Genomic DNA, 23214 nt, shown 5'->3' with positions numbered 1-23214 from the left:
GCTTACAGGGCTATATGGATATGCTACAACACACAAATCATCTCTAGAACTACTGCATAGGAGGAGAGATGTTGCTGGACTTCTCAAATTAAGGACTGGGAGCACCTTTAGAACAAGGTGTGGGAGAGAGTGGTACAGAAACAGTAGAAGTATGTAGACAAGTGTTGCAGTGCAAAAGAACCAAAATTTGACTCTGGCTATTTTGTTAGAGTAAGAGAACCTGAATTCTACAAAAAGGAGAATGAAAATTAATGTCTTCTCTGAAAACTGTTGACAGAAGTGGCCCTTACACCTACAAACTTTATTTTTTTAAGCCCCGCGTAGGGGATTTTTTATTGCATTTTCTATAAACTATAAAGAAACAAGGGAGGGTGTCTACAAACTATGAGTGAAAGTAAAGAAAACTACTAAAAACCCAAGAGATGGAGGTTATACAATGCTTAAACAAATTAGCTTTGACTTTTTTTAACAAACCAAATTTGTAAACATTGAAAGTGATCTTCAAATCTTTCACTTATGGTATCCAATCCAGCAAATCTGACTATACAAAGAGTAATACAAAAGCTCAATTATTAAACCGCTTTAGCAAACAACGGAAAACATCAGCATCTCATATTAACAATCTTATTCCCCCCCCCAAAAAAGCCTTATTTGGGGAAATAAAAAGAAAATCCCCCCATATTAAAGTGAAGTCCTCTTCGGTAAGTGTGATTTCTATCTTGTTTTCTCTTCCTTCGTTACAATCTTCCTCTACTTAATCTTCTGCTCCCATTATCCAGTGTTGTTGCAGCAATGATGATGAACCAGTCTTTAAGATAGAGTTCATTTTTCTATTATTGTTTCCCTTTAAGCATTAACATTTGTGGTCAAAATATCCTCTGGAGAATCTAGTCACAGTCTCACCGGGCAGATCAATACTTGAATATGTCTATAGATCATATCCTCACTATGTAAACCGCTTTTAATCTTGGACCGGTCCCAAAGCATCCTTTAAAGCTTGCCTTAGATTCTCCCCTTTGTTTCCACGAACTCCATGTAGTCTCCACATCACTTATTGTTCCCATTTGAAATTTATAGGTGATTCTCGAATAGTGTCTCTATCCTTCTGCAAAGTCTTACCATTGACTGCAATGCAATGAAATTTAGCTTAAAGTCCAGGAGATGGCACCAGACATTTATACTTGGGAAGAGTCTATGATTATTTCCGGTCATATGACCTAAACGACCAAACACACAGTTCCTGAAGAAGGCTGAGATTCCATTCCATTTTCAGTCGCCATTTTTAGGGATGTTTACTTTTTAAAACTTTTGCTCGTGTCCCGAATGTTTGCTTGTTTGCCTGAACGTCTCTTGAAAAACTCTTTATAATAGTCCATCGCTTTTTCCACCTCCCCCCTAATCCTGCCTCAGTACTCTGATGCGTATGTGCAGGGGAGAGTTTCTTCCCCCTCGCTTTCCTCGGGGGGGGGGGAGAGGCTTCAGGTGCTTTTCTGCTGTCTTCGCTTTAACCAAACTCACAATTCAATGTCGATCTCGGTGTCGCCGCAGGGATCTTGCCATAGAATACAGGTAACGCTAAACCTCCAAACGCTTGTGTCAGTATGCGACCCTAAGTCCAATGCTGGGAACTGTCGGGGACTGTCAGGGTAGAGAGCAGCCCCCCTTTGCTGGCTGATTGCCGGAGGAAGGGCTCTCCAAATGCCCCATGGCTAGGAGCCCAATGCAAGGACTCCAGGGGGAGTGTGGACGATTGCAACCCCTCCCAACTGCTGCTTCATGGTACGGATCTCTCGGAGCTCCGAGAAGCCGCGGCCATCGTTAGGGTGCCGAAACCCTGCCGCCCATCTACAAACTTTCTGATGGTCATATATGGAATGCTCCCCATCTTGCACCAGCCTATTATATACAGGATGAAATTGGCCTAGGTCTTCAGCTGCTGATAGGTGACTTCACCTCACCACTGGCACTGTAAGATGCACCATCAGTTAATGGGCCTGAAAAACAAGCTACCATAGCCTGATGACCCCCTGGGTGCACTAAAGATTGTGCTATATAATAATACACAGTATCTTAATTTATTAATTTACATTTATTATCTATAGCTGCCTGTGTTACATATTACAGAGTAGGAATAAGGCCCATTCTGGAAATAAATACAATGAGCTCTAGAAAGAGGCTCCGGATGGGTGCCCTGGCCTTGGGCACTCAGCTTCAATTTGCTGTGGTGACCTCAGCAGGCTATAATGACACAGAGCTTACCGTTTTCTCCAGGGGAACTGATCTCTACCATCTGAAGAGCAGTTGTAATTCTGAGTGATCTCCAGCCCGCCTCTGGAAATTGGCAAAAATGGTTCCCTAGGAGGAAATGGCTGGTTTGGAGAGTGGACTCTATGGCATTGTACCTGTCTGAGGTCCCACCCCTCCTCAAACCCCACCCTCTCCAGGCTCCACCCCTCAAATATCCAGGAATTTCCCAGCCTGGAGTTGAGAATCCTATCTACTTCCCAGCCAACCATCAACCTACCTTTATGTGTCCCTCTGACTTCAGCTTTCCATCCCCCCCCCTCCCTTCTGGAGAGCAGTTGTAATTCTGAGTGATCCCCAGCCCTCCCCTAGAGATTGGCAACAATGGTTCCCCAGGCAGAAATGGGTGGTTTGAAGGGAGGAGTCTATGGCACTGTACCTATCTGAGGTCCTACCCTTTCTCTCTCTCTCTCTTTTTTTTTTTTTAACTTGGCCCTATAAACAATTTATTTATTAGTTTTTTTATACAACATTAGTTTCCTTTTATACATACATCTTAGAGTCATTTATTCCTTTTCTAGCCAATTATACATTCCCGACCATCGCTTTTCAAAAAGTTCTTCATTTTTCCCTTGCAACATTAAGTTCAGTTTGTCTATTTCCATTACTTCCAATATCTTCTCTATCACATCCTCTTGTTTTGGGGTATTATCTTGCTTCCAAAATCTTGCCCATAAAATCCTTGCTGCTGTTATCATATACAATATTACATATTTAACATTGTAATTTATACCTTCTGGAAGCATATTAAGCAAGAATATTTCTGGCACCAGTTCTAACTTTATTTTACATATTTCTTGTATTATTTTTTGTATATATGCCCAATATTTTTGCATTTTTGGACACCGCCACCACATGTGATAGAATGTTCCAACACTTGTCTTACATTTCCAGCATGTGTTAGAGCTATTGGCATAGCATTTAGCTATTCTTTCTGGTGGCCAGTACCATCTATGGTACATTTTAAACACATTTTCTTTAAAGCTGGTTGCCCTCAGAATCTTAGTTAGCTTCCACAGCTTTATCCATTTTTCTTCTTGAATTTCGTGACCTAAATCTCTAGTCCAAGCAACAATATTCTTCTTGTCTATTCCTTCTCCCATGTATTCTTCCAGTAAGATTTTATATACCTTCTGGATCATCTTGTCATTGGAAGACAGCCAGATCTTATCTAGCTCCGTCTTCTCCCCATGAAATCCTATTTTTGAGTCTTTTTGAAATCTCGATTTTAATTGCGCTCCCTCCCACCATGACAGTTTTAGATTGCATTGTTTTCGTAGATCTGTTTCTGACTTTAAGTTGTTTGCAGAATCTAGCAGCATATCATATGTTTCCATATTGTTTTTAGTTAACAGTGTTGGCATTATAAATGCCTCGAGAGGTGAGACCCATTTTGGAGTTTTAGTATAGAATTTTTTCTTTATACTTTGCCATACATTTAATAGAGCTGTTCTTAGAATATGGTTTCTAAAATGTTGATGTGATATGTCTTTACCGTACCAGATGTACGCATGCCATCCCATGGGTAGATCGTATCCTTCTAATTTTAGACATCTTTCATCTTGAAGATTAATCCAATCTTTTATCCATCCCATGCTGGCTGCTTGATAGTATAACTTCCAGTTCCTACCCTTTCTCAAACCCCACCCTCTCCAGGCTCCACCCCTCAAATCTCTAGGAATTTCCCAACCAGGAGTTGGCAACCCTATCTCCTTCCCAACCAACCATCAACCTACCTTTATCTGCCCCTCTGACTTCAGTTTTCCATCTCCTCCCCCCCCCTCCTGGAGAGCAGTTGTAATTCTCAGTCATCTCCAGCCCCCACCTGGAAATTGACAACAGTGGTTCTCCGTGGAAAGGGCTGTTTTGGAGTCTATGGCATTGTACCTGTCTGAGGTCCCACCCCTCATCAAACCCCGCACTCTCTGGGCTCCACCCCTCAAATCTCCAGGAATTTACCAGCCTGGAGTTGGCAACCCTATCTCCTTCCCAGCCAACCATCAACCTACCTTTATCTCTCCTTCTGACTTCAGTTTTCCATCTCCTCCCTCCTCCCTCCTGGATAGCAGTTGTATTTCTAAGTGATCTCCAGCCCTCCCCTAGAGATTATGTGTCATACAACTCTTAATACAACAATCCAGACTAAAGTGGAGAATCCAGTCCAAAGCAGGCTAAACATGTAATAAACAGACTGGCATAAAAGACGCTAAATATATTCAACCATTATGTCAGTATATTATTGATCTCAAAGTGTAACTGTAAATAACATTATTGTGACAGTAAATATAATTAATAAACATTCATGAAGTAATTGTGATTATTAAGATACATGAAGTTATTTTGATCGTTATAAAGTGATTGCTGACGAGAACCTCCGGATTGAGTTCCGTTTCGTCTCTTCGTCTGAACAAACTTTCAATAAGGGTTTCAAACAGTCCTATTATTTTCCTAGCCGCGATTTCTGCGTGATCCCGCTTTTGCAATGTTGATCAAATAAAGTGAAAGCTTCCTTGAGAGAAAATATATGCAATTTATGGTGGGAAATAGGCACTTTTTAATTCCATAACGAATGCGTATCAGAATAGCATCTTGATTGACATTCTGCCCTTTTTATGTCATGTGACTCCATGATTCTTTTTTCGTACAGACTGCAGAAGAAAAGGTTCCTGTCTGGTACATTATGGATGAATTTGGATCCAGGATCCAGCATTCAGATGATCCCACTTTTGCAATGGCCCCTTTATTTTATATGCCACAGCAGACGGCTTATACAGTTCTCTGGCCCTTAAGAGACCTTGATACTGGTGGTAAGTGTGACTGTTCTTAAATGTAACATAAATGAGAAGCATTTTTGTAAAAAAGAAAAGAAAAAAAGTATGTCCTGCACCCCCCAAAATCCACTGGCCAGGCCAAGCCCCTGCACCAAGAAACCCAAAATAAGGGGAGTGCATTCTTACAACGACATCAACCCCCACTATGAAGACATTTCTGAGAAACACGACCTCTAAGGAGGTAAAAAAAGGGGCAAAATGTGTCCCCCCCAATTGTTTTCCATGTGCCTGGCAGGCTTCTGCCGCTTTGCCCTCCTCCCCCATCGGTCAACTGTGTAGCTCAGAATTCTGAGGTAAAACCTGCCTGCTTGCACCCATCTCCCTCTGATTGCTCAGCTGTGGATCTCAATGTTCTGAGGTAAAAATACAGTTAAAAGACACTGCAAACAATTGAGGACAGTTACAGAAATCAGTGATTCAAGACTCCTGAATAGGCATTTCTCATAACAGCAATTGAGTTTATGAATGTTCATGGGGAGATACTAAAGGACCTTTCCCTTTCACTCTGGACCTTTCCAGAGTGAGCTCACCAAGCAGCCTGGTGATCCTAGCACCTGAAGGCAGAACCACCACTGTGGTCTACAGAGAGGTCCTTCAATAGAGAAAAAAAACCCCGTACGTATGTCTCACTTCATCCTTTACTCTACAGTCTTTCTACAACAAATGTTACCTTTCAAACTTCACACCATCAGTATTATAACTGGATTTATGGAACTTTTTTAAAAAATAATTTTTAATTATTTTCTATGTAAATCCTACAAACTACACACTAACTAAAAATACAGCTATACAACAACCATATATGATAATTATTATTTTCTTAAATCAAAGGTTTTCTCTTATTCAGATTAAAAATAAAAATTCTATTATTTCGATATGCAAAAATTTAAAATTATTAACAATTCAAGATTATATGATGTAATATAAACATTTCTTCTAAAGTTTAAGCTATTTTCTGCCTTTTCTTCCTCTCTTCTTGCTTTTATTATCCCGGGGTGGTTTGGGTGCTGCCGCTCCCAATTCTGATTTGGATTGTACTTCTGAGTTGCCATCTGCGGATGTTTCGTGGCTTTCCAAGCCATGTGAACTGTCCAGTTCTTCTTCTTCCTCTGGGTTCTTTGTATCCTTTTTGGGTTCCTGATGTCGTTCCAAAAACTGCTTCACTTTGGTAAAAGAGTCAATCTTTTTTTTTTTGCCTTTGTAGTTGAACATCAAGCCTTCAGGTAGTATCCATCGATAGGTAGTGGAATTTTCCTGTAAATAGGTGGTTAAATTCTTGTATTGTTTTCTCTTCTTCCTTACCTCAAATGGAATATCTTTTAGTATTCTGTTTGAGCCACTCTAATTGAATAACAGTTTCATTCAAAGCTGCATATTCCGCTTCGCAAGTGCTCGTTGAAACAAATATTTGTTTAGCTGATTTCCACGGTACTGGACCACTGAGGAGTTCCTTTCAGTGATGAAAAAGAATAATCAGACAGCCAGATCCCTGAGGGTTTTCTCATCCACTTCTTTTCCAAGGCAGTGTTTTACCCAGAGGAAATATGGTTTTGCCACTCCATTCTACAAGGGACAGAGGCATCAACAGGCATAAGAGCCCTATTTGTATCCTCAATGTCCTTATTAGCCCTTCCTCTTTTCTTTTTTTTAAACGATTTATTTATGTATTTTCCGTTACAAAAAACAAATAAAATTCATTGTATACATAACATTCTTTGGAGTGTACATTATACATTTTTTTCCAACCATTTATCTACCTTATTCCACCTTTTCTTAAAAGCATTATCAAACAGGAAGAGTGTGTCATGGCCCAGGTCAACCAGCCATCAGAACCCCCAGAGAGAGCAGGGGCAGCAACAACCAAAGATCTGACTATCCATACCAGGTGTTCTGGATACCCCCAGTTTTAGAAATAGATTAGCATGGTTCACTGAAACTTGGTGTTTCAGATGTTCAGATAGGTGGTTTTTTTCTACAGTATTTGATGTTACATGTTAGAATTTCTTTCCCTTTCTCCATGCCACCTGGCCATTAAAAATTAAAGGTTCCCTTCCTCGAAAGCCAGTCCAGTCCGACTCTAGGGTTGCGGTGCTCATCTCAGTTTCAAAGTCGAAGTGCCAGCGCTGTCCGAAGACGTTTCCGTGGTCATGTGGCCGGCATGACTAAACACCAAGGCGCACCTGGCCATTACTGCAGTGGATAAACCATATGCTGAGCTCTGTACTCAGCTTGGTGAGCTTTTGCAAAAGGGAGCAGTGGAGAGGGTCTCTGGTAGCCTCCAGTCATGGGGTTTCCATTTTAAGTTCTTCCTCGTCAGCAAGAAAGATGGAGAACATAGACCTATCCTTGACCTGAGAGAATTAAACAAGTTCTTTAACATTTCAGAGTTTAGAATGGTCTCTCCTTTGCTCATTGAGTTACTTTCATCTGAATCATGGTTTGCCATCCTAGACCTGAAGGACGTTTGCTTTCATATGGCCATCCACCCCTCACACAGGAAATACCTGCAATTCAGATTTGGAGGTGTTCCAATACACTGGTCTCTCGTTTAGCCTTGTTACCGCGCCAAAGGTTTTTACCAAATATATGGGTGTGGTGGTAGCCCACTTGCACATGAGGTGTTGTACTATTTTCTCTTGGATGGTTGGCTCATTGTGGCTCCCAGTTGATACCTTCTGAGGGATCATATTTAGTTCTTTTCACTTGCTCCAGGTTAGGATTAGTTGTAAACTGGGAGAAATCTTGTTTGGTGCCCTCATGACAGGTACAGTCTCTTGGAGTTTCCCTATGTTAAAGCAAGGGCCTTCCTACCTGCAGATAGAGCTAGGAGCCTGAAGTCCATGGTACAAGTCTCCTTGAGGAAAAGATGACAGTTGGTCAAATCAATTCAACAACCTCTAGGTCTGATGGTGTCGACCACAGCCATTATCATGTTGGCCAGACTTCACATAACAGGGGTTGAAAATATGGTTTGTAAAGAAATATGACCCTACCAGTCACGCCCCTGAGCATTGCTTCTCTATCCCCAGGGTAGTACTAAGGTCACTCCATTGGTGGTTGGAAGAGATCAACCTGTTTACTGGGGTCCAGTTTGGGTTCTGAGTTCCCCAGGTCACCCTTACCACAGATGCCTCCTTGTCAGGCTGGGGTGCTCACTGTGAAGGGGTTTTTTTTGGTGCAGGGACAGTGGTCCCCTCTCAGCAGAGACCTCCATATCAACATTTAGACCATCAGATTTGTCATTATCTCCTTCTCAGATATCCTCAGGGACAGTGGGCTTCTGATTCTAACAGCAATACCTCCAAGATTTATTATTTCAATAAGCAGGGTGGTATGGGGTCCTGGAGACTTTCTGGAACCAGTAGTGGCAAGGGAGGTGGCTATGAGCATCCAGGCATCTCCAAGGGCTATTCACAGCGGGAAACTTAAATGCTAAGGCAGGGTATACCAAACCAACCACAAATATCACTGTTTTCGACACCTGGGGGTATTCCCAAGTGTATCTGTTCACCACTGCTGAGTCAAAGAAGGTTCTGGAATTTTGATCCCTGGCAGGTGGTGATCCAGCCTCATTGGGAGATGCATTCAAGACCCCCTGGTCGGAGAAGCTGTTCTACGCATCCCCCCCCTTTCCTTTTCTGAGCAGGGTGATCTGGAAACTGGTGGTGGAGGGATTGGACTGTGTAGCAGAACAGTCTTGCTCTGGCCTGCAGGCCCAGTTCCACCCTGCCCTCCTGGGTTTTCCCAACACCTGGAGAGGCCTTTCTCCCTCTCAGTTCAACTACTGCCACCACCTAACCTTTGTAGTAATTGCTCACTGGGAGGGTCAGGACTCCCAGTTTCCCTTTTATGTTCCAAGGATAGCGTGTCTCCTGCTACTCAGAGTCTGGTTACCCCAGGACAGTTTGCTGCCTTGTGCACCACTAGGAAGTAGCCACTTGCCAATTGACTGTCCTCCCCTTCTTTCTGGTGCTCCTTTTTAAATAGTGTGTCCATGACAGTGGAGGTCTATGTGGCACAGAAAACCACTGCTGGGATCAAAAGTTACAAAGTATTTATTCAAAAGAAAATGTTCACAGTCATACTTTTAGCACAGCACCAGATTAAGCAAGGGATTCAAAATAAAAGGATAAAACACAATTCCTCTGTGCTTCCCTCTATACACGCCCTATCTGTTGTTAAATATAAGGCAGGCTCCTTAGCTTAGAAAGTTACAGATTTTTACAGGAGTACCATTACCTTCAAGCCTTTTTCCAGTGTGCAGGCCAGCACATGGCAATGGCCACCTCTGTCTCCTTTGATGGAATTAGCATCAAAAAGAGCTTCCTCCTTGCTCCCAGGACTTTTATCATCTCTCTTTTCCCCACCCACTGACCAGGTCAGGCTGGATCAAAGAAGCTTTTCCTGAAGTCTCCAGAAGTTTCTTCCTGAAGTCCTTCTGGTACTTAATACCTCCAAATCTCTGTTCCTTGTGGGGGTGGGGACTGGACCATCCTATTGTCTCTAGCTAGATCTATTAGCATTTCTTTAGAGGTAGCTGAGGAGAAGCTGGAAAGCCATTGAACTTACTTCCTCCTCCCTGTTTGTTCTCTGCCCAGAGAGAAAAAGTTCTAAAACCTGGTTAAAGGTATTACACAGGTCTGACCTCTACCCCAAAAATGCATTTCTTCACAGACTGTCTGACAGCCCCCTTTTGGCCTCGTCAAGTCTGGTTTTCAGAGTTGTTCTGTATAGCAGACTCAGAGTTCATTAGTTCCCTTCTGCCCCAGATTTACTGACAAACAGCCCAGTATTGCACTGTAATGTGGCATGGCTGCACCTTACAGCATGGAGGATCCGACCCTAGAGTGGTCCTTTTCCCTGGGGGTACAGGATATTCTGATTCAGGCCCGGCTACAAGCTATTCCTATTGTAGAAAATATATGTGTTTTGAATCTTGGGTGTCATCTAAGGGATTGTTTCCCTTTGCCCACTACCTCTCGTTTTGAAGTATTTACTTTTGTTAGCACAGGAAGGGTTAACCGTATCGTTGGATAAGACCCACCTTGCAGCCATTTTGGCATTTCATCAGGAGGTAGATGGTGGCTTCCTTTTCTCACAAACTGGCCCAGCATAAGGGGTTTCCTTAAGAGGCTGTCAAATGTTTTCCCTCCCACCCCCCGCATTGTCCCTCAGTGGTCTTTGCCACTGGTTTTGGCATGACTGATGAACACCTGGCCATGTGTCCTTTCGTGTTGCTCTCAAGAAAGTTGGCCTTTGTGATGTCAGTCACCTCTGCCAGGAGGGTGAGTGAGCTGGCGGCCCTCAGGGTGGATGCCCCCTTTTTGATGAAAGAGTAGTACATCCTATCTTGGACTTCCTCCCTAAGGTAGTCTCCAAATTTCACCTGGCGCAGGAGATTGTCCTGCTGATTTTCTTCCCATCCCCAGGGTCTGAGCCTAAGAAAGCCCTACATATGCTTGATATTAGGAAGGTTAGGCTAAACCAGAGGTCATTTCGGGGGGGAACGCAGTTCCCCCGGGTGAGGTACCGGGGGCGGGGCACATGACGAAGCCCCGCCCCCTGATTCTGGTGCTTCCGGCCCTCATTCAGCCAGGAGGAGGCAGGAGAAGAGGGAGGGTAAGTTCCTTCCTCCCTGCCTCTCCCCACCCCTGCCTGCCTGGGGCCAGGGAGGGCCTTCGCAGGGCTTCCTTGCACTCCCGCCGGCCTTGCAGGTCCACCGCCGGGCCCCTCATGGGGCTCGGCAGTGGAGCTGCAAGGCCGGTGGTGGTGGCCGGGACCGTTGGGGGCGGGGTGTGTGGCCTTATGACACATTTCCGGTGATGTCAGGGGGTGTGGCCTTATGACACACTTCCGGTGATGTCAGGGGTGTGGCATATGCTAATGAGTTATGCTAATGAGTTCCGCTAGCTCTTTTTCTACGAAATGACCCCTGGGCTAAACTATATTGGCAGGACCAGGTCATTAAGGATAGGGCACTTTTTGTGTGCTGTTGGGGGCCTAAGAAGGGGAAGGCTGCTGATTTGTCCAGATATGTGGTTGCTGCCACCATTCCTGTTATGAGGTGGCATGGAAGCCTTTTCCGTTGGGAGTGACTGCACACTCCACTCAAGTGCAAGGTTTCTCAGCTGCATTCCACAGGAGGGTCCCTCTAGTGGACATCTGCAAGGCTGAAACCTGGTCAGTGGAGGATACATTTGTGAAACATTATGCCTTGGACCTTTAAGCCAGAAGGGATGCTTATGTGGGAAAAGCAGTCCTCCAGGCTCTGTTCCAGTGAGTGTTTCACCACACCTCCTCTGGTGAGTAGCTTGCTAATGGTCCTAATGTGGGGCTGCACTGAAGACAGAAGATGAAAACAGGGCTGCACTTAACCTGTATCTGTTGTTCGTTAATGTGCTCTCTCCCTCCTGCCCCGCTGTGAGCTCTCACATGGTTAACTTCTTGCCATTTGGGAGGTCACAGTGGCCTCGCAGGAACTGAGGGAAGAGTGTAGCTCAGAGGTGCTGCCTTACGGGGTAACCCCAACAGCGGGGTACCCCACTTCTGACCAGAACCACAGAACCAGGCTAAAGGGAACACTCTTGACCCGTGCTAAAGAGCTAGCCAAAGCTCTGCAAAGAGTTTCAGTCTAAGGTTGCACAAGGTGCCCTCGAGGGCAGTCTCCAATCCCCCCTCCACCCAGCAAAGGTATGCATATGGAATGACAGTGAGTGCCTTCAGGTAAAGTATCAGTATTCTCAAAGCCATTCAGTAGACCTCTGTGAACCTTCTCTGTCTCCATATCCCCATGTAATCCCCTTTGTGCGACAGCTGTGCCAGTGTGCAAATCTTTTGTCTCAACACCTACCCTTCCTGTCCCCTCCCTCAGGATACTGAGACAATTTGATCGAACATTAAATCATGAATGATTCTTCCTGATGCCTATTAGAGACCCATTTCCTCCTTTTGTCTAAGCCTAGGAATGCATTCAACCTACTCCGGCATAAACATTAATGGTCATTAAGCCCATCAAGTTCTGGCCCAGGAGACAGCCCCTTGAATTCCTATAAAAATAGAGACTAATCCCCAATTCAATGTGGTCTCTGAGGGCGCCTATTATAGGGTACACCCCAAAGCCTCTACTTTGGGACTCTTAGTGTGAAACGCTGGCCATTTGCACTTTCTTCTACACAGACATCTACACCCCTGTAACTGCTCCTCAACGTCTCTATCATCACCTCTTTATTTCTTAGTTGTGGATTGCATGTACATTTTGATTGCTTAGCGTGATTATAAGCAGGGATATTCTTTAGTAAAACTATTCAACAGTCTTTAAACCTGGAGTCTTCATACTGAACTGGCCTTGGTATATAAAGGTGCACTATTCCTTGTACCCCTCTGGCCTCTTCTGTCTCATGGCTAATTTCCCCCAATATCAATACAGGCCATTTGTGGTAACAAGGGGGCACTCTGGAGCATGTGATGCCTTGGGTGGGAAAACACACGTGTGTCAGCTCCAGAAGGGGGAAGGGCACCCCGTTTTTATGCTAGAAAAAAGTTCTGTGGCTGGCCTGTGCAGGCACAGTCCCGATGCGTGTCTGCACAGAAGACGTCAATGAACAACAGTTACAGGTATGTGCAACCCTCTTTTTAGATTGCATTTTGGCTTTATGAATGTTCTGCTGTTTGTCTTCAACTTTATTATAATTTTCTATATTAATAGTTCATTATCTGTATCACACTCAGCTCCTGGTCTTGCTTTAGCAGAGAGAATAGAGCTTCTCCATCTTCTACCACTTCCAGTTATGCAAACTGATCTTTGTATTGGGCATCTGGTGATGTCCACATAAACAATCATATGTTCAGTTGCCTGAAACATGTTTTCCACAATAAACAGTCCATGTCAATTCCTCTATCTCCTTCACAGAATACTATGCTCTTCTGCTTCATTTCGTGCTCCTAGCACAAATTTTCTGCTATTTATGACTTACGTTGTAAAAACAGTAAGAAGTAAAGTAAAGAATATTTGGTTCTACTTTGTTTCCCACTGTATATGCTTGCCTGTAAAATTACACCTATGTCCTAGCCCTACTGTTTTTGTTTCATTTATTGAAGTATTTTATCCCACTTTCTGCTGCAAAGCCGAATTATTTTGGAGGTAGAGGAATTAACATGGACTGTACTGAAGAAGTGGACGCAAGTGCCACTATTTTTAATAACCACTATTTGCATATCTTTTGCATGTTCCTATCAGTGATGGATTATTGATTATAAGTGCACAGAAATCCCTATATGAACTTTTCACTTTGTTACAGAGGTAGTGACCCGTGACTTTGCCTATGGGGAAACCGACTGTTTAATCAGGAAATGCCGGCTTTTACCATGGCTACCGGGAGAGATTCAAGATATCGACCATTTCACCAGGGAGCCTTCAGATGAGTATTACCAGGTACAATTTCACTTAAACCCGTTTTTTAACAGTAGGAGCTGCTTGTTCTGCAGCTCAGCTAATTTTGACACTCATTGTCATGTACTTGGGCTCTGCCTTTATACAAAATCCTGGAAGTGAAGGTGAAATTACAGATATAATGCCAATGGTTTTTTAACTATAGTTAAGAGATCAGACGTTTTCTTTGGGTTCACACTGTTGTGGGTGAAGCCATTTTTTTAAAAACCAAACAAGTCTCTCTGGCTTCAAATGTGCAGTAAAGCGCAAAACCCCCGTTTCATGGAGACAGTATGTTCACATCCTGGATGGGGGGAATCAACAGATGTTGCACCTTCACAATCTTCACATGTCCTGTGATTAATTAATGGATTAGTTCCCTTAATCTGATCCCCACCATGTCCTCTCTGAACTCTGCTCACTGTTATCACACTGTACCATTTTTGGGCTGTGAGCAAAGACCTGGAATCTGTAAGTAGACATTTTTTTTGTTAAACCTTCCTTTGGAATTAACTGGCACCCTACTTTTTGATGGCTCCCAAAAGGAAAAGTACTACACCCTGACAGGTCAAGAAATGTGGGTGCTGTGCCCAAGGAGTAAGCCTTTTTGTCTGCTTGGCAGCCTGTCACCATTTTCCAAGCACAGGCCAGATGCTGATGGGGGGCTGATCCATCTTCCAACGCGGGAAGATGCTATGAGGTTTTGAGTTCAGTTAGTAGTTGTAGATTTTCCGGGCTGTATGGCCGTGGTCTTGGCATTGTAGTACCTGATGTTTCACCAGCAGCTGTGACTGGCATCCTCAGAGGTATAACACAGAAAGATGGAGTACTCTCTGTGTCAATGTGAGAAGAAGAATGGTAGGCAGGTAATTTATATCTACTCAGGAAGGTGGTAGATAATGACTCAGCCCTACCCCATTCTTCCAAGTTAACTCTATTGGATTGTGATCTGCTGAAATCTTTGGTAGAATCTCTGCTTTCCCAACCTTTCTGGTTAACGTTTTTGATATCCAACACATATCTGTTCTTGAATATGATTGGTGTCTGTCAGAGAAATATATAAAGGTTCTTTCTTCTGGTTGAAATGTTCGCCAGACATCTTCCAGTTCTAGAATTCCCATTTATCTAAATACATTTTTGAAAGTTTTCCTCCAACATTTTTAGATCTGTCTTTTTCTGGAGTCTAACACCCATTCATATCTCCAAAGATTAGGATCTCACCTTCTTGAAATTCTAATAGTGTTTAGTGTTGTTTGAAACATATATTGATGCCAATGTCCATACTTGCTGTTCTGGTAGCCTAATTTTCAAAATCAAGTGTCATGACCCCAGGGGGTCTCCATCTTCTGCCGCCACCACCCTGGACTTCGGGTCCCTTGAGAAGGCCCAGGGTACCCTCCCAAGCCCATCCAAAATGCCCCTTTTTAAGCCGAGAACATAGACGTGATGACCAGGCAGATAACAATTAAACAAAATTGTTTATTAACACAGTACTGGGGCAAGGAAAACAAGACAAGGTGCTTTAAAAGATATAACAGTGTTTAAAAGGCAAAATAAACACAAACCTAACGCGACTACCTAGTTCGCTTAACTGGTTACTACTTCCAGGCCCACAGCCTGCCAGGCTATGCTACCTGTTCTCACTCTGTCCCCAGTGAGGGATCTTTTTCTCTCACCAGACCAGCCTGTCCCCTCGGTGAGACCAGACCACAGATGAGAGACGAAAGAACACTGTTTTTCACAGTTAACAGCTTAAGTCAGAATTTCCTCACACATCTCTGGAAACTGACTGGCTATAACCCTCTCTAAGCATTATGGGGAGTGTAGGCTGTCTACTTTCCACTCCCACACTGTGTAAATTAAAGTTGTGTTAATTAAAGTTTCCAGAGGGCTGGGGTTATTATCAACCCTGCCAACTAGCTGGTTGTAAGAGTAAATATATCACATTGGAAATGCATTTAAATGGAGCTGGCAAATCTGGTTTACTTTCTCTTACTTTCTCTTACTTCTTATGCTGATATCAGAAGGATAGAAATCACAGTTGTTTCTTGTTTAAAGTTGAAGTTTTCAAAGTAGTTGTGCAAGTGAGTTCCGTTTACCGTATAACACAGTTATATCTGGCTGACATGCACAACCAGCTTACTGGCATATTTCCACATCAGCCTGGATGCTATCTGCATTTTAGGATACACACACCGGATGCTGAAGCCCTTCTTAATAAACAAAAAAGGGGGGCTAGGGTTGATATCAGCCCTGCCTGGCAATTTAAGCCCTTGTTGTGGAGAAGCATGAAAGCACACAATAATGTATGTGCTTTCAGTCAGTTGTCATCTTGGATCTCCCCCACTTTCTTTCATTTCCTGTATTCTGTAGTGTTCACCTTTCCATAGATTTATCCATCTATCTGTTCAATGAAACTGTAAAATTTTGTGAGAGACTTCATGGCTTAGCTTCCTCACAACCAGCACATGCCATCATATAGGCAGAGATGACAGCATGATGTGGGGATCCTGGCCTTCTATCACATACACTTGCCAGCACACACACAATAGAGGGCTGATATCTAGGTTGACCTGGAGCAGTCTGTTTTTGAAAATGTTTAGGTTTTATCTCAGGTGCTGATGGAAGAACTACCACAGGGGAAAAGAACTACCACAAGGGAATCTCTGGAGTGTATGCAGAACACACAGCTAGGATTAGAGAAGTGCAGAGATCTCTGTAGTATAAGTTTGTCACGTCGCAGCAATACAGCATTACATCTGTACCAGTTCTAAACAGAGTTACATACTGGTTAGTGTTCTCTTGTTAGTGCTGGTGAAGATGTCGTTGTTGTTCAGTTGCACAGTCGAGTCCGACTCTTCACAACCCCATGGACCACATCACGCCAGGCCCTCCTGTCTTCCGTCGCGCTCCAGAGTTTGCTTAATTTTATGTTCGTTGCCTCGATAACACTGTCTAACCATCTCATCCTTTGCTGTCGCCTTCTTCGTTGACCCTCAATCTTTCCCAGCATCAGGGTCTTCTCCAGGGAGTGCTCCCTTCTCATTTGGTGGCCAAAGTATTTGAGCTTCTGCTTCAGTATCTGGCCTTCCAGGGAACAGTCAGGGTTGATTTCTTTTAGGATTGACTGATTTGATCTCCTTGCAGTCCAGGGGACTCTCAAGAGTCTTCTCCAGCACCATAGTTCAAAAGCATCTATTCTTCGGTGCTCAGCCTTCCTTATAGTCCAACTCTCGCAGCCATACAGTACTACTGGGAATACCATTGCTTTGACATATGGACTTTTGTTGGCAGGGTGATTATGCTGTCTAGGTTCACCATCGCTTTCCTCCCAAGGAGCAGGTGTCTTTTAATTTCATGGCTGCAGTCACCATCTGCAGTGATCTTGGATCCCAGGAACGTGAAGTCTGTCACTGCTTCTCTGACTTCTCCTTCTGTTTGCCAAGGAGTGATGGTGCCGGATGCCATGATCTTAGTTTTTTTGATATTGAGTTTCAAGCCAACCTTTGCGCTCTCCTCTTTTAGCCTCTTGAGGTCCTCTTCACTTTCTGCCATTAGAGTGGTATCGTCGCATATCTGAGGTTGTTGATGTTTTTCCCAGCAATCTTGATTCCGGCTTCTGAATCATCCAGGCTGGCATTTCACATGATGTACTCTGCATATAAATTAAATAAGCAAGGTGATAATACACATTTTTGTTGTACTCCTTTTCCTATGCTAAACCAATCAGTTGTTCCATATCCTGTTCTAACTGTCGCTTCTTGACCTTTATACAGGTTTCTCAGGAGACATGTGAGGTGGTCTGGTACTCCCACCTCTTGAAGGACTTGCCATAGTTTGTTGTGATCCACACAATCAAAGGCTTTAGTGTAGTCAATGAAGCAAAAGTAGATCTTTTTCTGGTACTCTCTTGCTCTCTCCATAATCCAGTGAATGTTGGCAATTTGATCTCTAGTTCCTCTATCTCTTCGAAACCCAGCTTGTATTTCTGGCAGTTCTCTATCCACGTTCTGCTGAAGCCTAGCTTGTAGGATCTTTAGCTTGACCTTGCTAGCATGTGAAATGAGTGCAATTGTGCGATAGTTTGAACATTCCTTGGCATTGCCCTTCTTTGGGATTGGAATGTATACTGACCTTTTCCAATCCTGTGGCCACTGTTGTATTTCCAAATTTGCTGGCAAATTGAGTGCAGTACTTTAACAGCATTATCTTTTAAGACTTTGAATAGCTCAGCTGGGATACCATCACCTATACTAGCTTTGTTGTTAGTAATGCTTTCTAAGGCCCATTTGACTTTGGATTCCAGGATGTCTGGCTCAAGGTCAGTGATTACACCGTCGTGGTTGTCAAGGACATTGAGGTCCTTCTTGTATAGTTCTTCTGTGTATTCTTGCCATCTTTTCCTAATCTCTTCTGCTTCTGTTAGGTCCTTACTGTTTTTGTTCTTTATCATGGCCAGCTTTGCATGGAAGATGTCATGCTGCAACATAATTAACACTACCGAGAGAAGGGAGAGAGAAAAGGGAATAGCCTGGCCTTTGGTTATCAGCAATAAATAAATTTGGCTTTTTGTTTTGTTTTAGGCAATTCTAAATGAAAACAAAGAAAAACTACCTGTTTCAATAAAGCCTCCTGTGTATGCCAAGGATAAAGTCTTCAAGTATGTATTTCCAAGTGGATGGCTTTACAACAAACATATAACTTTTGTGATTGTCAGAATTTTAAAAATCCAGCTACCCTGAGGAACCATGGAATTCTTTTAACTGTCCTGTAATATTAAGCATAGATTGTTAACTTTTTTATACTATTCTTTAGTTCAGTATGAGATGCCCTGCAGCAGAAAAGAGAATTGAGGAAGAAGCATCTTGCTCTGAAGTTATTTTTGGTAATGGGCAGTTTATGTGAAACAGAACTGGTATACAGGATATCAAGGTGAATTGGGAATGGAAGGACAATAATAGCGTTATATAATTTGTACATAAATGATCTGGAATTGGGAGAGAGCAGTGTAGTAGCCAAGTTTGCAGATGACACAAAATTATTCTGGATGGGTCAGCCAAGGCCAACTGTAATGATCTCCAGGAGGATCTCTACAAATTTAGCAATATCATGCTAAATAAAGTCCAGCATGGATGATGTGATGCACATCAGAGCAAAAAATCCATCTATAAATATATGCTGGTGGGGTCTGAATTAGTCATGACTGAGAAGGAAAGATAACTTGGGGCCATAATGGACAGTGCAGTGAAAATGTTGGCTCAGTGTGTAGCAGTCTTGAAAAAGGCAAACTTCATGCTGAGGATGATTAAGAAAGGGACTGAACATTAAATGGCCCATATTGTAATGCCCTTGTACAGAGCTATAATGCAGCCTGATTTGGAGTACTGTGTACAGTTCTGATTTCTATATCTCAAAAAACACGTTGTCCAGAAGAGAACAACAAAGATGAGTAGGAACTCCTTTCCTTGAGAGGAAAGGATAAAGAGTCTGAAGCTTTTCATTAGGGGAAAAAGGTGACTAAGGGGTGCACATTATAAAATAATGTATTGTGTAGTACACCAGGCCATGCAGTCACCACTTTCTGTCATGGGGTGCGTGGAATAAGGATAAGCTAGTTAAATATGGACTGGATGGTGCAACTGTTGGATGGATTCATGGTTGGTTGAAAAATCGTACCCAATGAGTGCTCGTAAATGGCTCTGCATCTACGTGGAGGGAAGTCTCAAGTGCTGGGCCCGGTGTTGTTCAATGTTTTTATAAATTACCTGGAGGCTTATCAAATTTGCAGATGACATGAAGATGGGTGGGATTGCTAATTCTGAAGAAGACAGAATCAGGATTCAAAATGATCTAGATAGGCTGGAACAGTGGGCTGAGACAAATAATTTCAATAGAGATAAATACAAAGTCCCACACTTAGGTATAAAAAAAATCAAAGGCACAGATATAGAATGGGAGCGACTTGGTTTGACAGCAGCACGTGTGAAAGGGATCTAGGTGTTCTGGTTGATCACAAGCTAAACATGAGCCTGCAGTGCGATGTGATTGCAAAAAAAAGCTAATGCAATCTTAGGATGCATTAACAGAAGCATTGTGTCCACATCACGGGAGGTGGTAGTTCCGCTCTATTCTGCTATGGTCAGGCCTCACCTGGAGTACTGTGTGTCCAGTTTTGGGCACCACAATTTGATTATATTGTAGGGCTATCTTTCGGATGTGCTCCTGCAGAGTGCAGGGGGTTGGACTAGATGGCCTGTAAGGTCCGTTCCAACTCTAACATTCTATGATTCTATGAATTTATTGAGCCAGCCCAGGTCTCAAGCCACTAGACCTTAATGAGAGGTTCATCTCTCCAGCTTTATTCCATCCCATCCCAAGCACATACAAGATTTCTCTTCACTGCCACAAACAGGTTGGAAATTAGAGGTATACTTGTCTAGTAGCCTGTAACTTAGACCTTAAGGGAGGGGTCTAAGTTACAGGGATGCAGGGGGGGAACCTTGGAAATCTCACCTATTAAAACCAGGCAGGCATATCTCTGCCTTCTCTTTTGTATCTTGGCAAGCAGAAGGCATATGTGGTAACAGACATTAACCTCATAACTCAATTTTCAGAAAAAGAATTCTAAACTGTAACTGTAAGAATTCCAAAAATTTCCTCCTATTTGTCCATGTTCTCAGATCTGATCCTCTCCAAAATGGACAGAGAGTCTCTTAATACAATCTATGAGGCCATTCCCTTGCTTCCTAGAAGAAAATTACCAGCTGTAATTTAGATTTCTGCTATCTTCCTTGAATTATAGATGTGCAATTCCAAGAAATTTTGAAGAAGGAAAAACAAAAATTGGGGGGAAATGAAATATATGCAGTACTTTCCTGTCATACCTAAATTTCTTTTACCGGTTGAGCAACATCAAATGTCCGATTTACAACTTAGCACAGAAAATGGTACTATTTGATATTTTATGGAATTTGAATGTATAAATATCTTAAATTTCTATAAGAAAAATTGCAAATTTATCCCATGCTTGAAAAGGAGTTGCAAACCACTGCACCCTATGCTACTATAGCACAAGTATCTTTGATTATTGCCATCTAAGAGGTAGGAAAAATAGAAGTTGAAGATAAAACTTAAATTCTGAAGTAAACAAGAGAAAGTGTATTATTTTGGTTTGAGACTCTGTCATGTAGTCACAGTAGGACTGCCAGGATGTTTGAATATTAAGCTAAACTTTACAACGTTGAAAATACTGGACTCTCTAATAGTGTATTATCATTAAACATATTATAGCATATTAATGATTGCCAAATTATGTACAAATAAACAAAAAAATCTTGAAAATGTTGTATATGTCTACAGTGTATATGTCTCCCACATTTCCCAATTTTCCCACTTTAAAACATTTAGAAAGTCCTTAGACTTCCATGGTGTACATTTGGAAAGAGTAAAATGCTTTGTAAGACAAGGTTTTCTCACTTAAAAATTTCCTAACATCAAAGAAAAAATTATCAGGAATTTTTCTGGCAGTCTAAGGATCCCTTTCACTAAATATTTTTCCTTTTCTTAGAGTTTATACAGACCTTCAGCAGGTACTTCAGAACCTGACTCATTCGCGTTTTGAGTTTACTGATTCTGAGGAAGAAGCGGATATCCTCTACAGTTTTTCTCACTTCAAAGATTACAGGTTACAGCTATTTCCCTGCAAGTAACACATTTTTTTACCTGTCCAATATGCACATATTTGGCCTTGGAGCTATCTGTTCTTACACTCCACCTTTATTTTGTAGGAAACTAAGTGAAGAAAGACCTCATGTGATGCTGAATCAATTCCCCTGTGAGAACCTGTTGACAGTGAAGGATTGCCTGGCCTACATCTCAAGGCGTGTTGGAGGCTCAGAGGGGCCGAAATGGCTGCCTCGTACTTTCAGCCTTCTTACAGAATTGCCACAGTTCATCAGTTACTTTCAACAACGTGAGAGGAGGTAAGCACATTGCTGTAGTACAACACAAATAATCATGCTAGGACATATATGATATCTCTGGTTTTCCTTTGGAAATAAAATATTCACCTTTATACACTGGATTTGTTGCTAGCTCCTTTTGCCCAGTATAAGATGATCCTGTCCCTTCAGTGAGCACCTTAGTGACATCAACTTTTGCCATACATAAAAATGGCTTCTAATTTTGTGATAAAAATTCTCTTTTTTTATTCAACATTTTTAAAAATTTTACAAACAAATATTAATGCCAGTCAATATAGACGTTATGGATTAATTATTACTCAGCAGATCTATTAAATAGATATAATACAGACATAAATTTTTCTTAATAAAATTTCTTAATGCACATGCATACGATAACCATGTTTGATACTACCTTATGCCCTTTTCTGCCCCAAATACCATGAATGGAGTCTAGACTGCTGCAGGATGTTTTCTGATCCTTCGTGGGGAATTTTCATTTACAGCCTCATAGGAGAAAAACACCTCCCCACCCATAAACTGTAATCTCTCCGGAGCAGCACAGCATGAGGTGTGATGAGCTACCCCCCCAAATATTATTGCCCAGTTTCCCACATGTGCATAGAATCACTTTCTGCTTTGCACAGACTAATAACTACGTTAGGAGATAGGTTGGAGGGGACAGTGTAGTACACTGTACTCCAAGCCCAGTCATCTGGCTAACAGTGGCAGGGTGGAGGCTTGGAGCACAAACTGCATCATGCACACAGAGAGCCAGTTTGGTGTAGTGGTTAAGAGCAGCAGGACTCTGATCTGGAGAAATGGGTTTGATTCCCCACTCCTTCACATGAAGCCAGCTGGGTGACCTTGGGTCAGTCACAGCTCTCTCACAGCTCTCTTAGCCCCACCTATCTCACAGGTGGGTGTTGTGTCTGTTGTGGGGAGAGGAAGGGAAGCTGATTGCAAACAGCTCTGAGACTCCTTCGGGTAGTGAAGGGCGGAGTATAAATCCAGCTCTTCTGCTTCCTCTTTCTCTTCCTCCTACTCCAAGCCTCCTAAGCTGCTGCCAGCCAGCTATTGGGAGGGGAGGCTGCACTTGGCAGAAAGTATGTCCATGTAACTTTGCATTCCATACCCAGACCGCGTGTGGTGAGGCTTGAAACAGAAGCTACATCCTGCATGCTTTCTGCCCTAAGCCACTGCTTATCTCAGCAGGGGCCACAGGGATCATTTGGGGAGAGGAGTACGGGGTGTCACCTGCCCCATTAGTCCTCATGGATTCCCCCCCACCTTTTGTTATTAACTGAAATGGGGTTTTAGTCCTGATTCTCAAAAAAAAAAAAAAAAAGCAGATAAGGTAAGTAAACTTATTTGTGGTCTCTCTGACTTGAAACCAGAATTAAATGCTATTCCATATGGGACTTGTACATGTGCAGGCTGGTCATGGAGAATGCTGAAGCTCTTTCTAGCATGCTAGCTGCTCCCCTCCTCCCTCAAGTTGCTTTCTCACTCTTTCTGTGAGGGTGATAGGTATGAGCACCTATCCCACAGTTCTCTCTTTGACACTGCCAAGGGGTCCAGTGCCGCACATTTCTCTGAGAATGAGTGATTTTTAGTTAATATTGCCTTTCTGAAATCTCACGTCTCTCTCAAACAAAAGTCACCTGGGCTCTGAGAAGGAGCAGGAGAG

General features: G+C 42.8%; 1 protein-coding gene across 1 annotated transcript in view; it reads left to right on the top strand.

Annotated features, from left to right (window-relative positions):
• Nucleotides 1–23214, top strand: part of TTLL12 (tubulin tyrosine ligase like 12) — a 62674-nt gene that overhangs the window by 19171 nt on the left and 20289 nt on the right. The window contains exons 4-8 of the mRNA XM_015422978.1: nucleotides 4952–5111; nucleotides 13433–13566; nucleotides 18147–18223; nucleotides 21131–21247; nucleotides 21351–21545. Of these exons, the coding sequence (XP_015278464.1) occupies nucleotides 4952–5111; nucleotides 13433–13566; nucleotides 18147–18223; nucleotides 21131–21247; nucleotides 21351–21545 (683 nt within the window). The remainder of the gene's footprint in view (nucleotides 1–4951; nucleotides 5112–13432; nucleotides 13567–18146; nucleotides 18224–21130; nucleotides 21248–21350; nucleotides 21546–23214) is intronic.

Source organism: Gekko japonicus, unplaced genomic scaffold, assembly GCF_001447785.1.
Source record: "Gekko japonicus isolate JY-2015 unplaced genomic scaffold, Gekko_japonicus_V1.1 scaffold145, whole genome shotgun sequence".
NCBI lineage: Eukaryota > Metazoa > Chordata > Lepidosauria > Squamata > Gekkonidae > Gekko > Gekko japonicus.
Note: the sequence above shows the minus strand (reverse complement) of the source record. Positions and strands in the feature narration are given on the sequence as shown.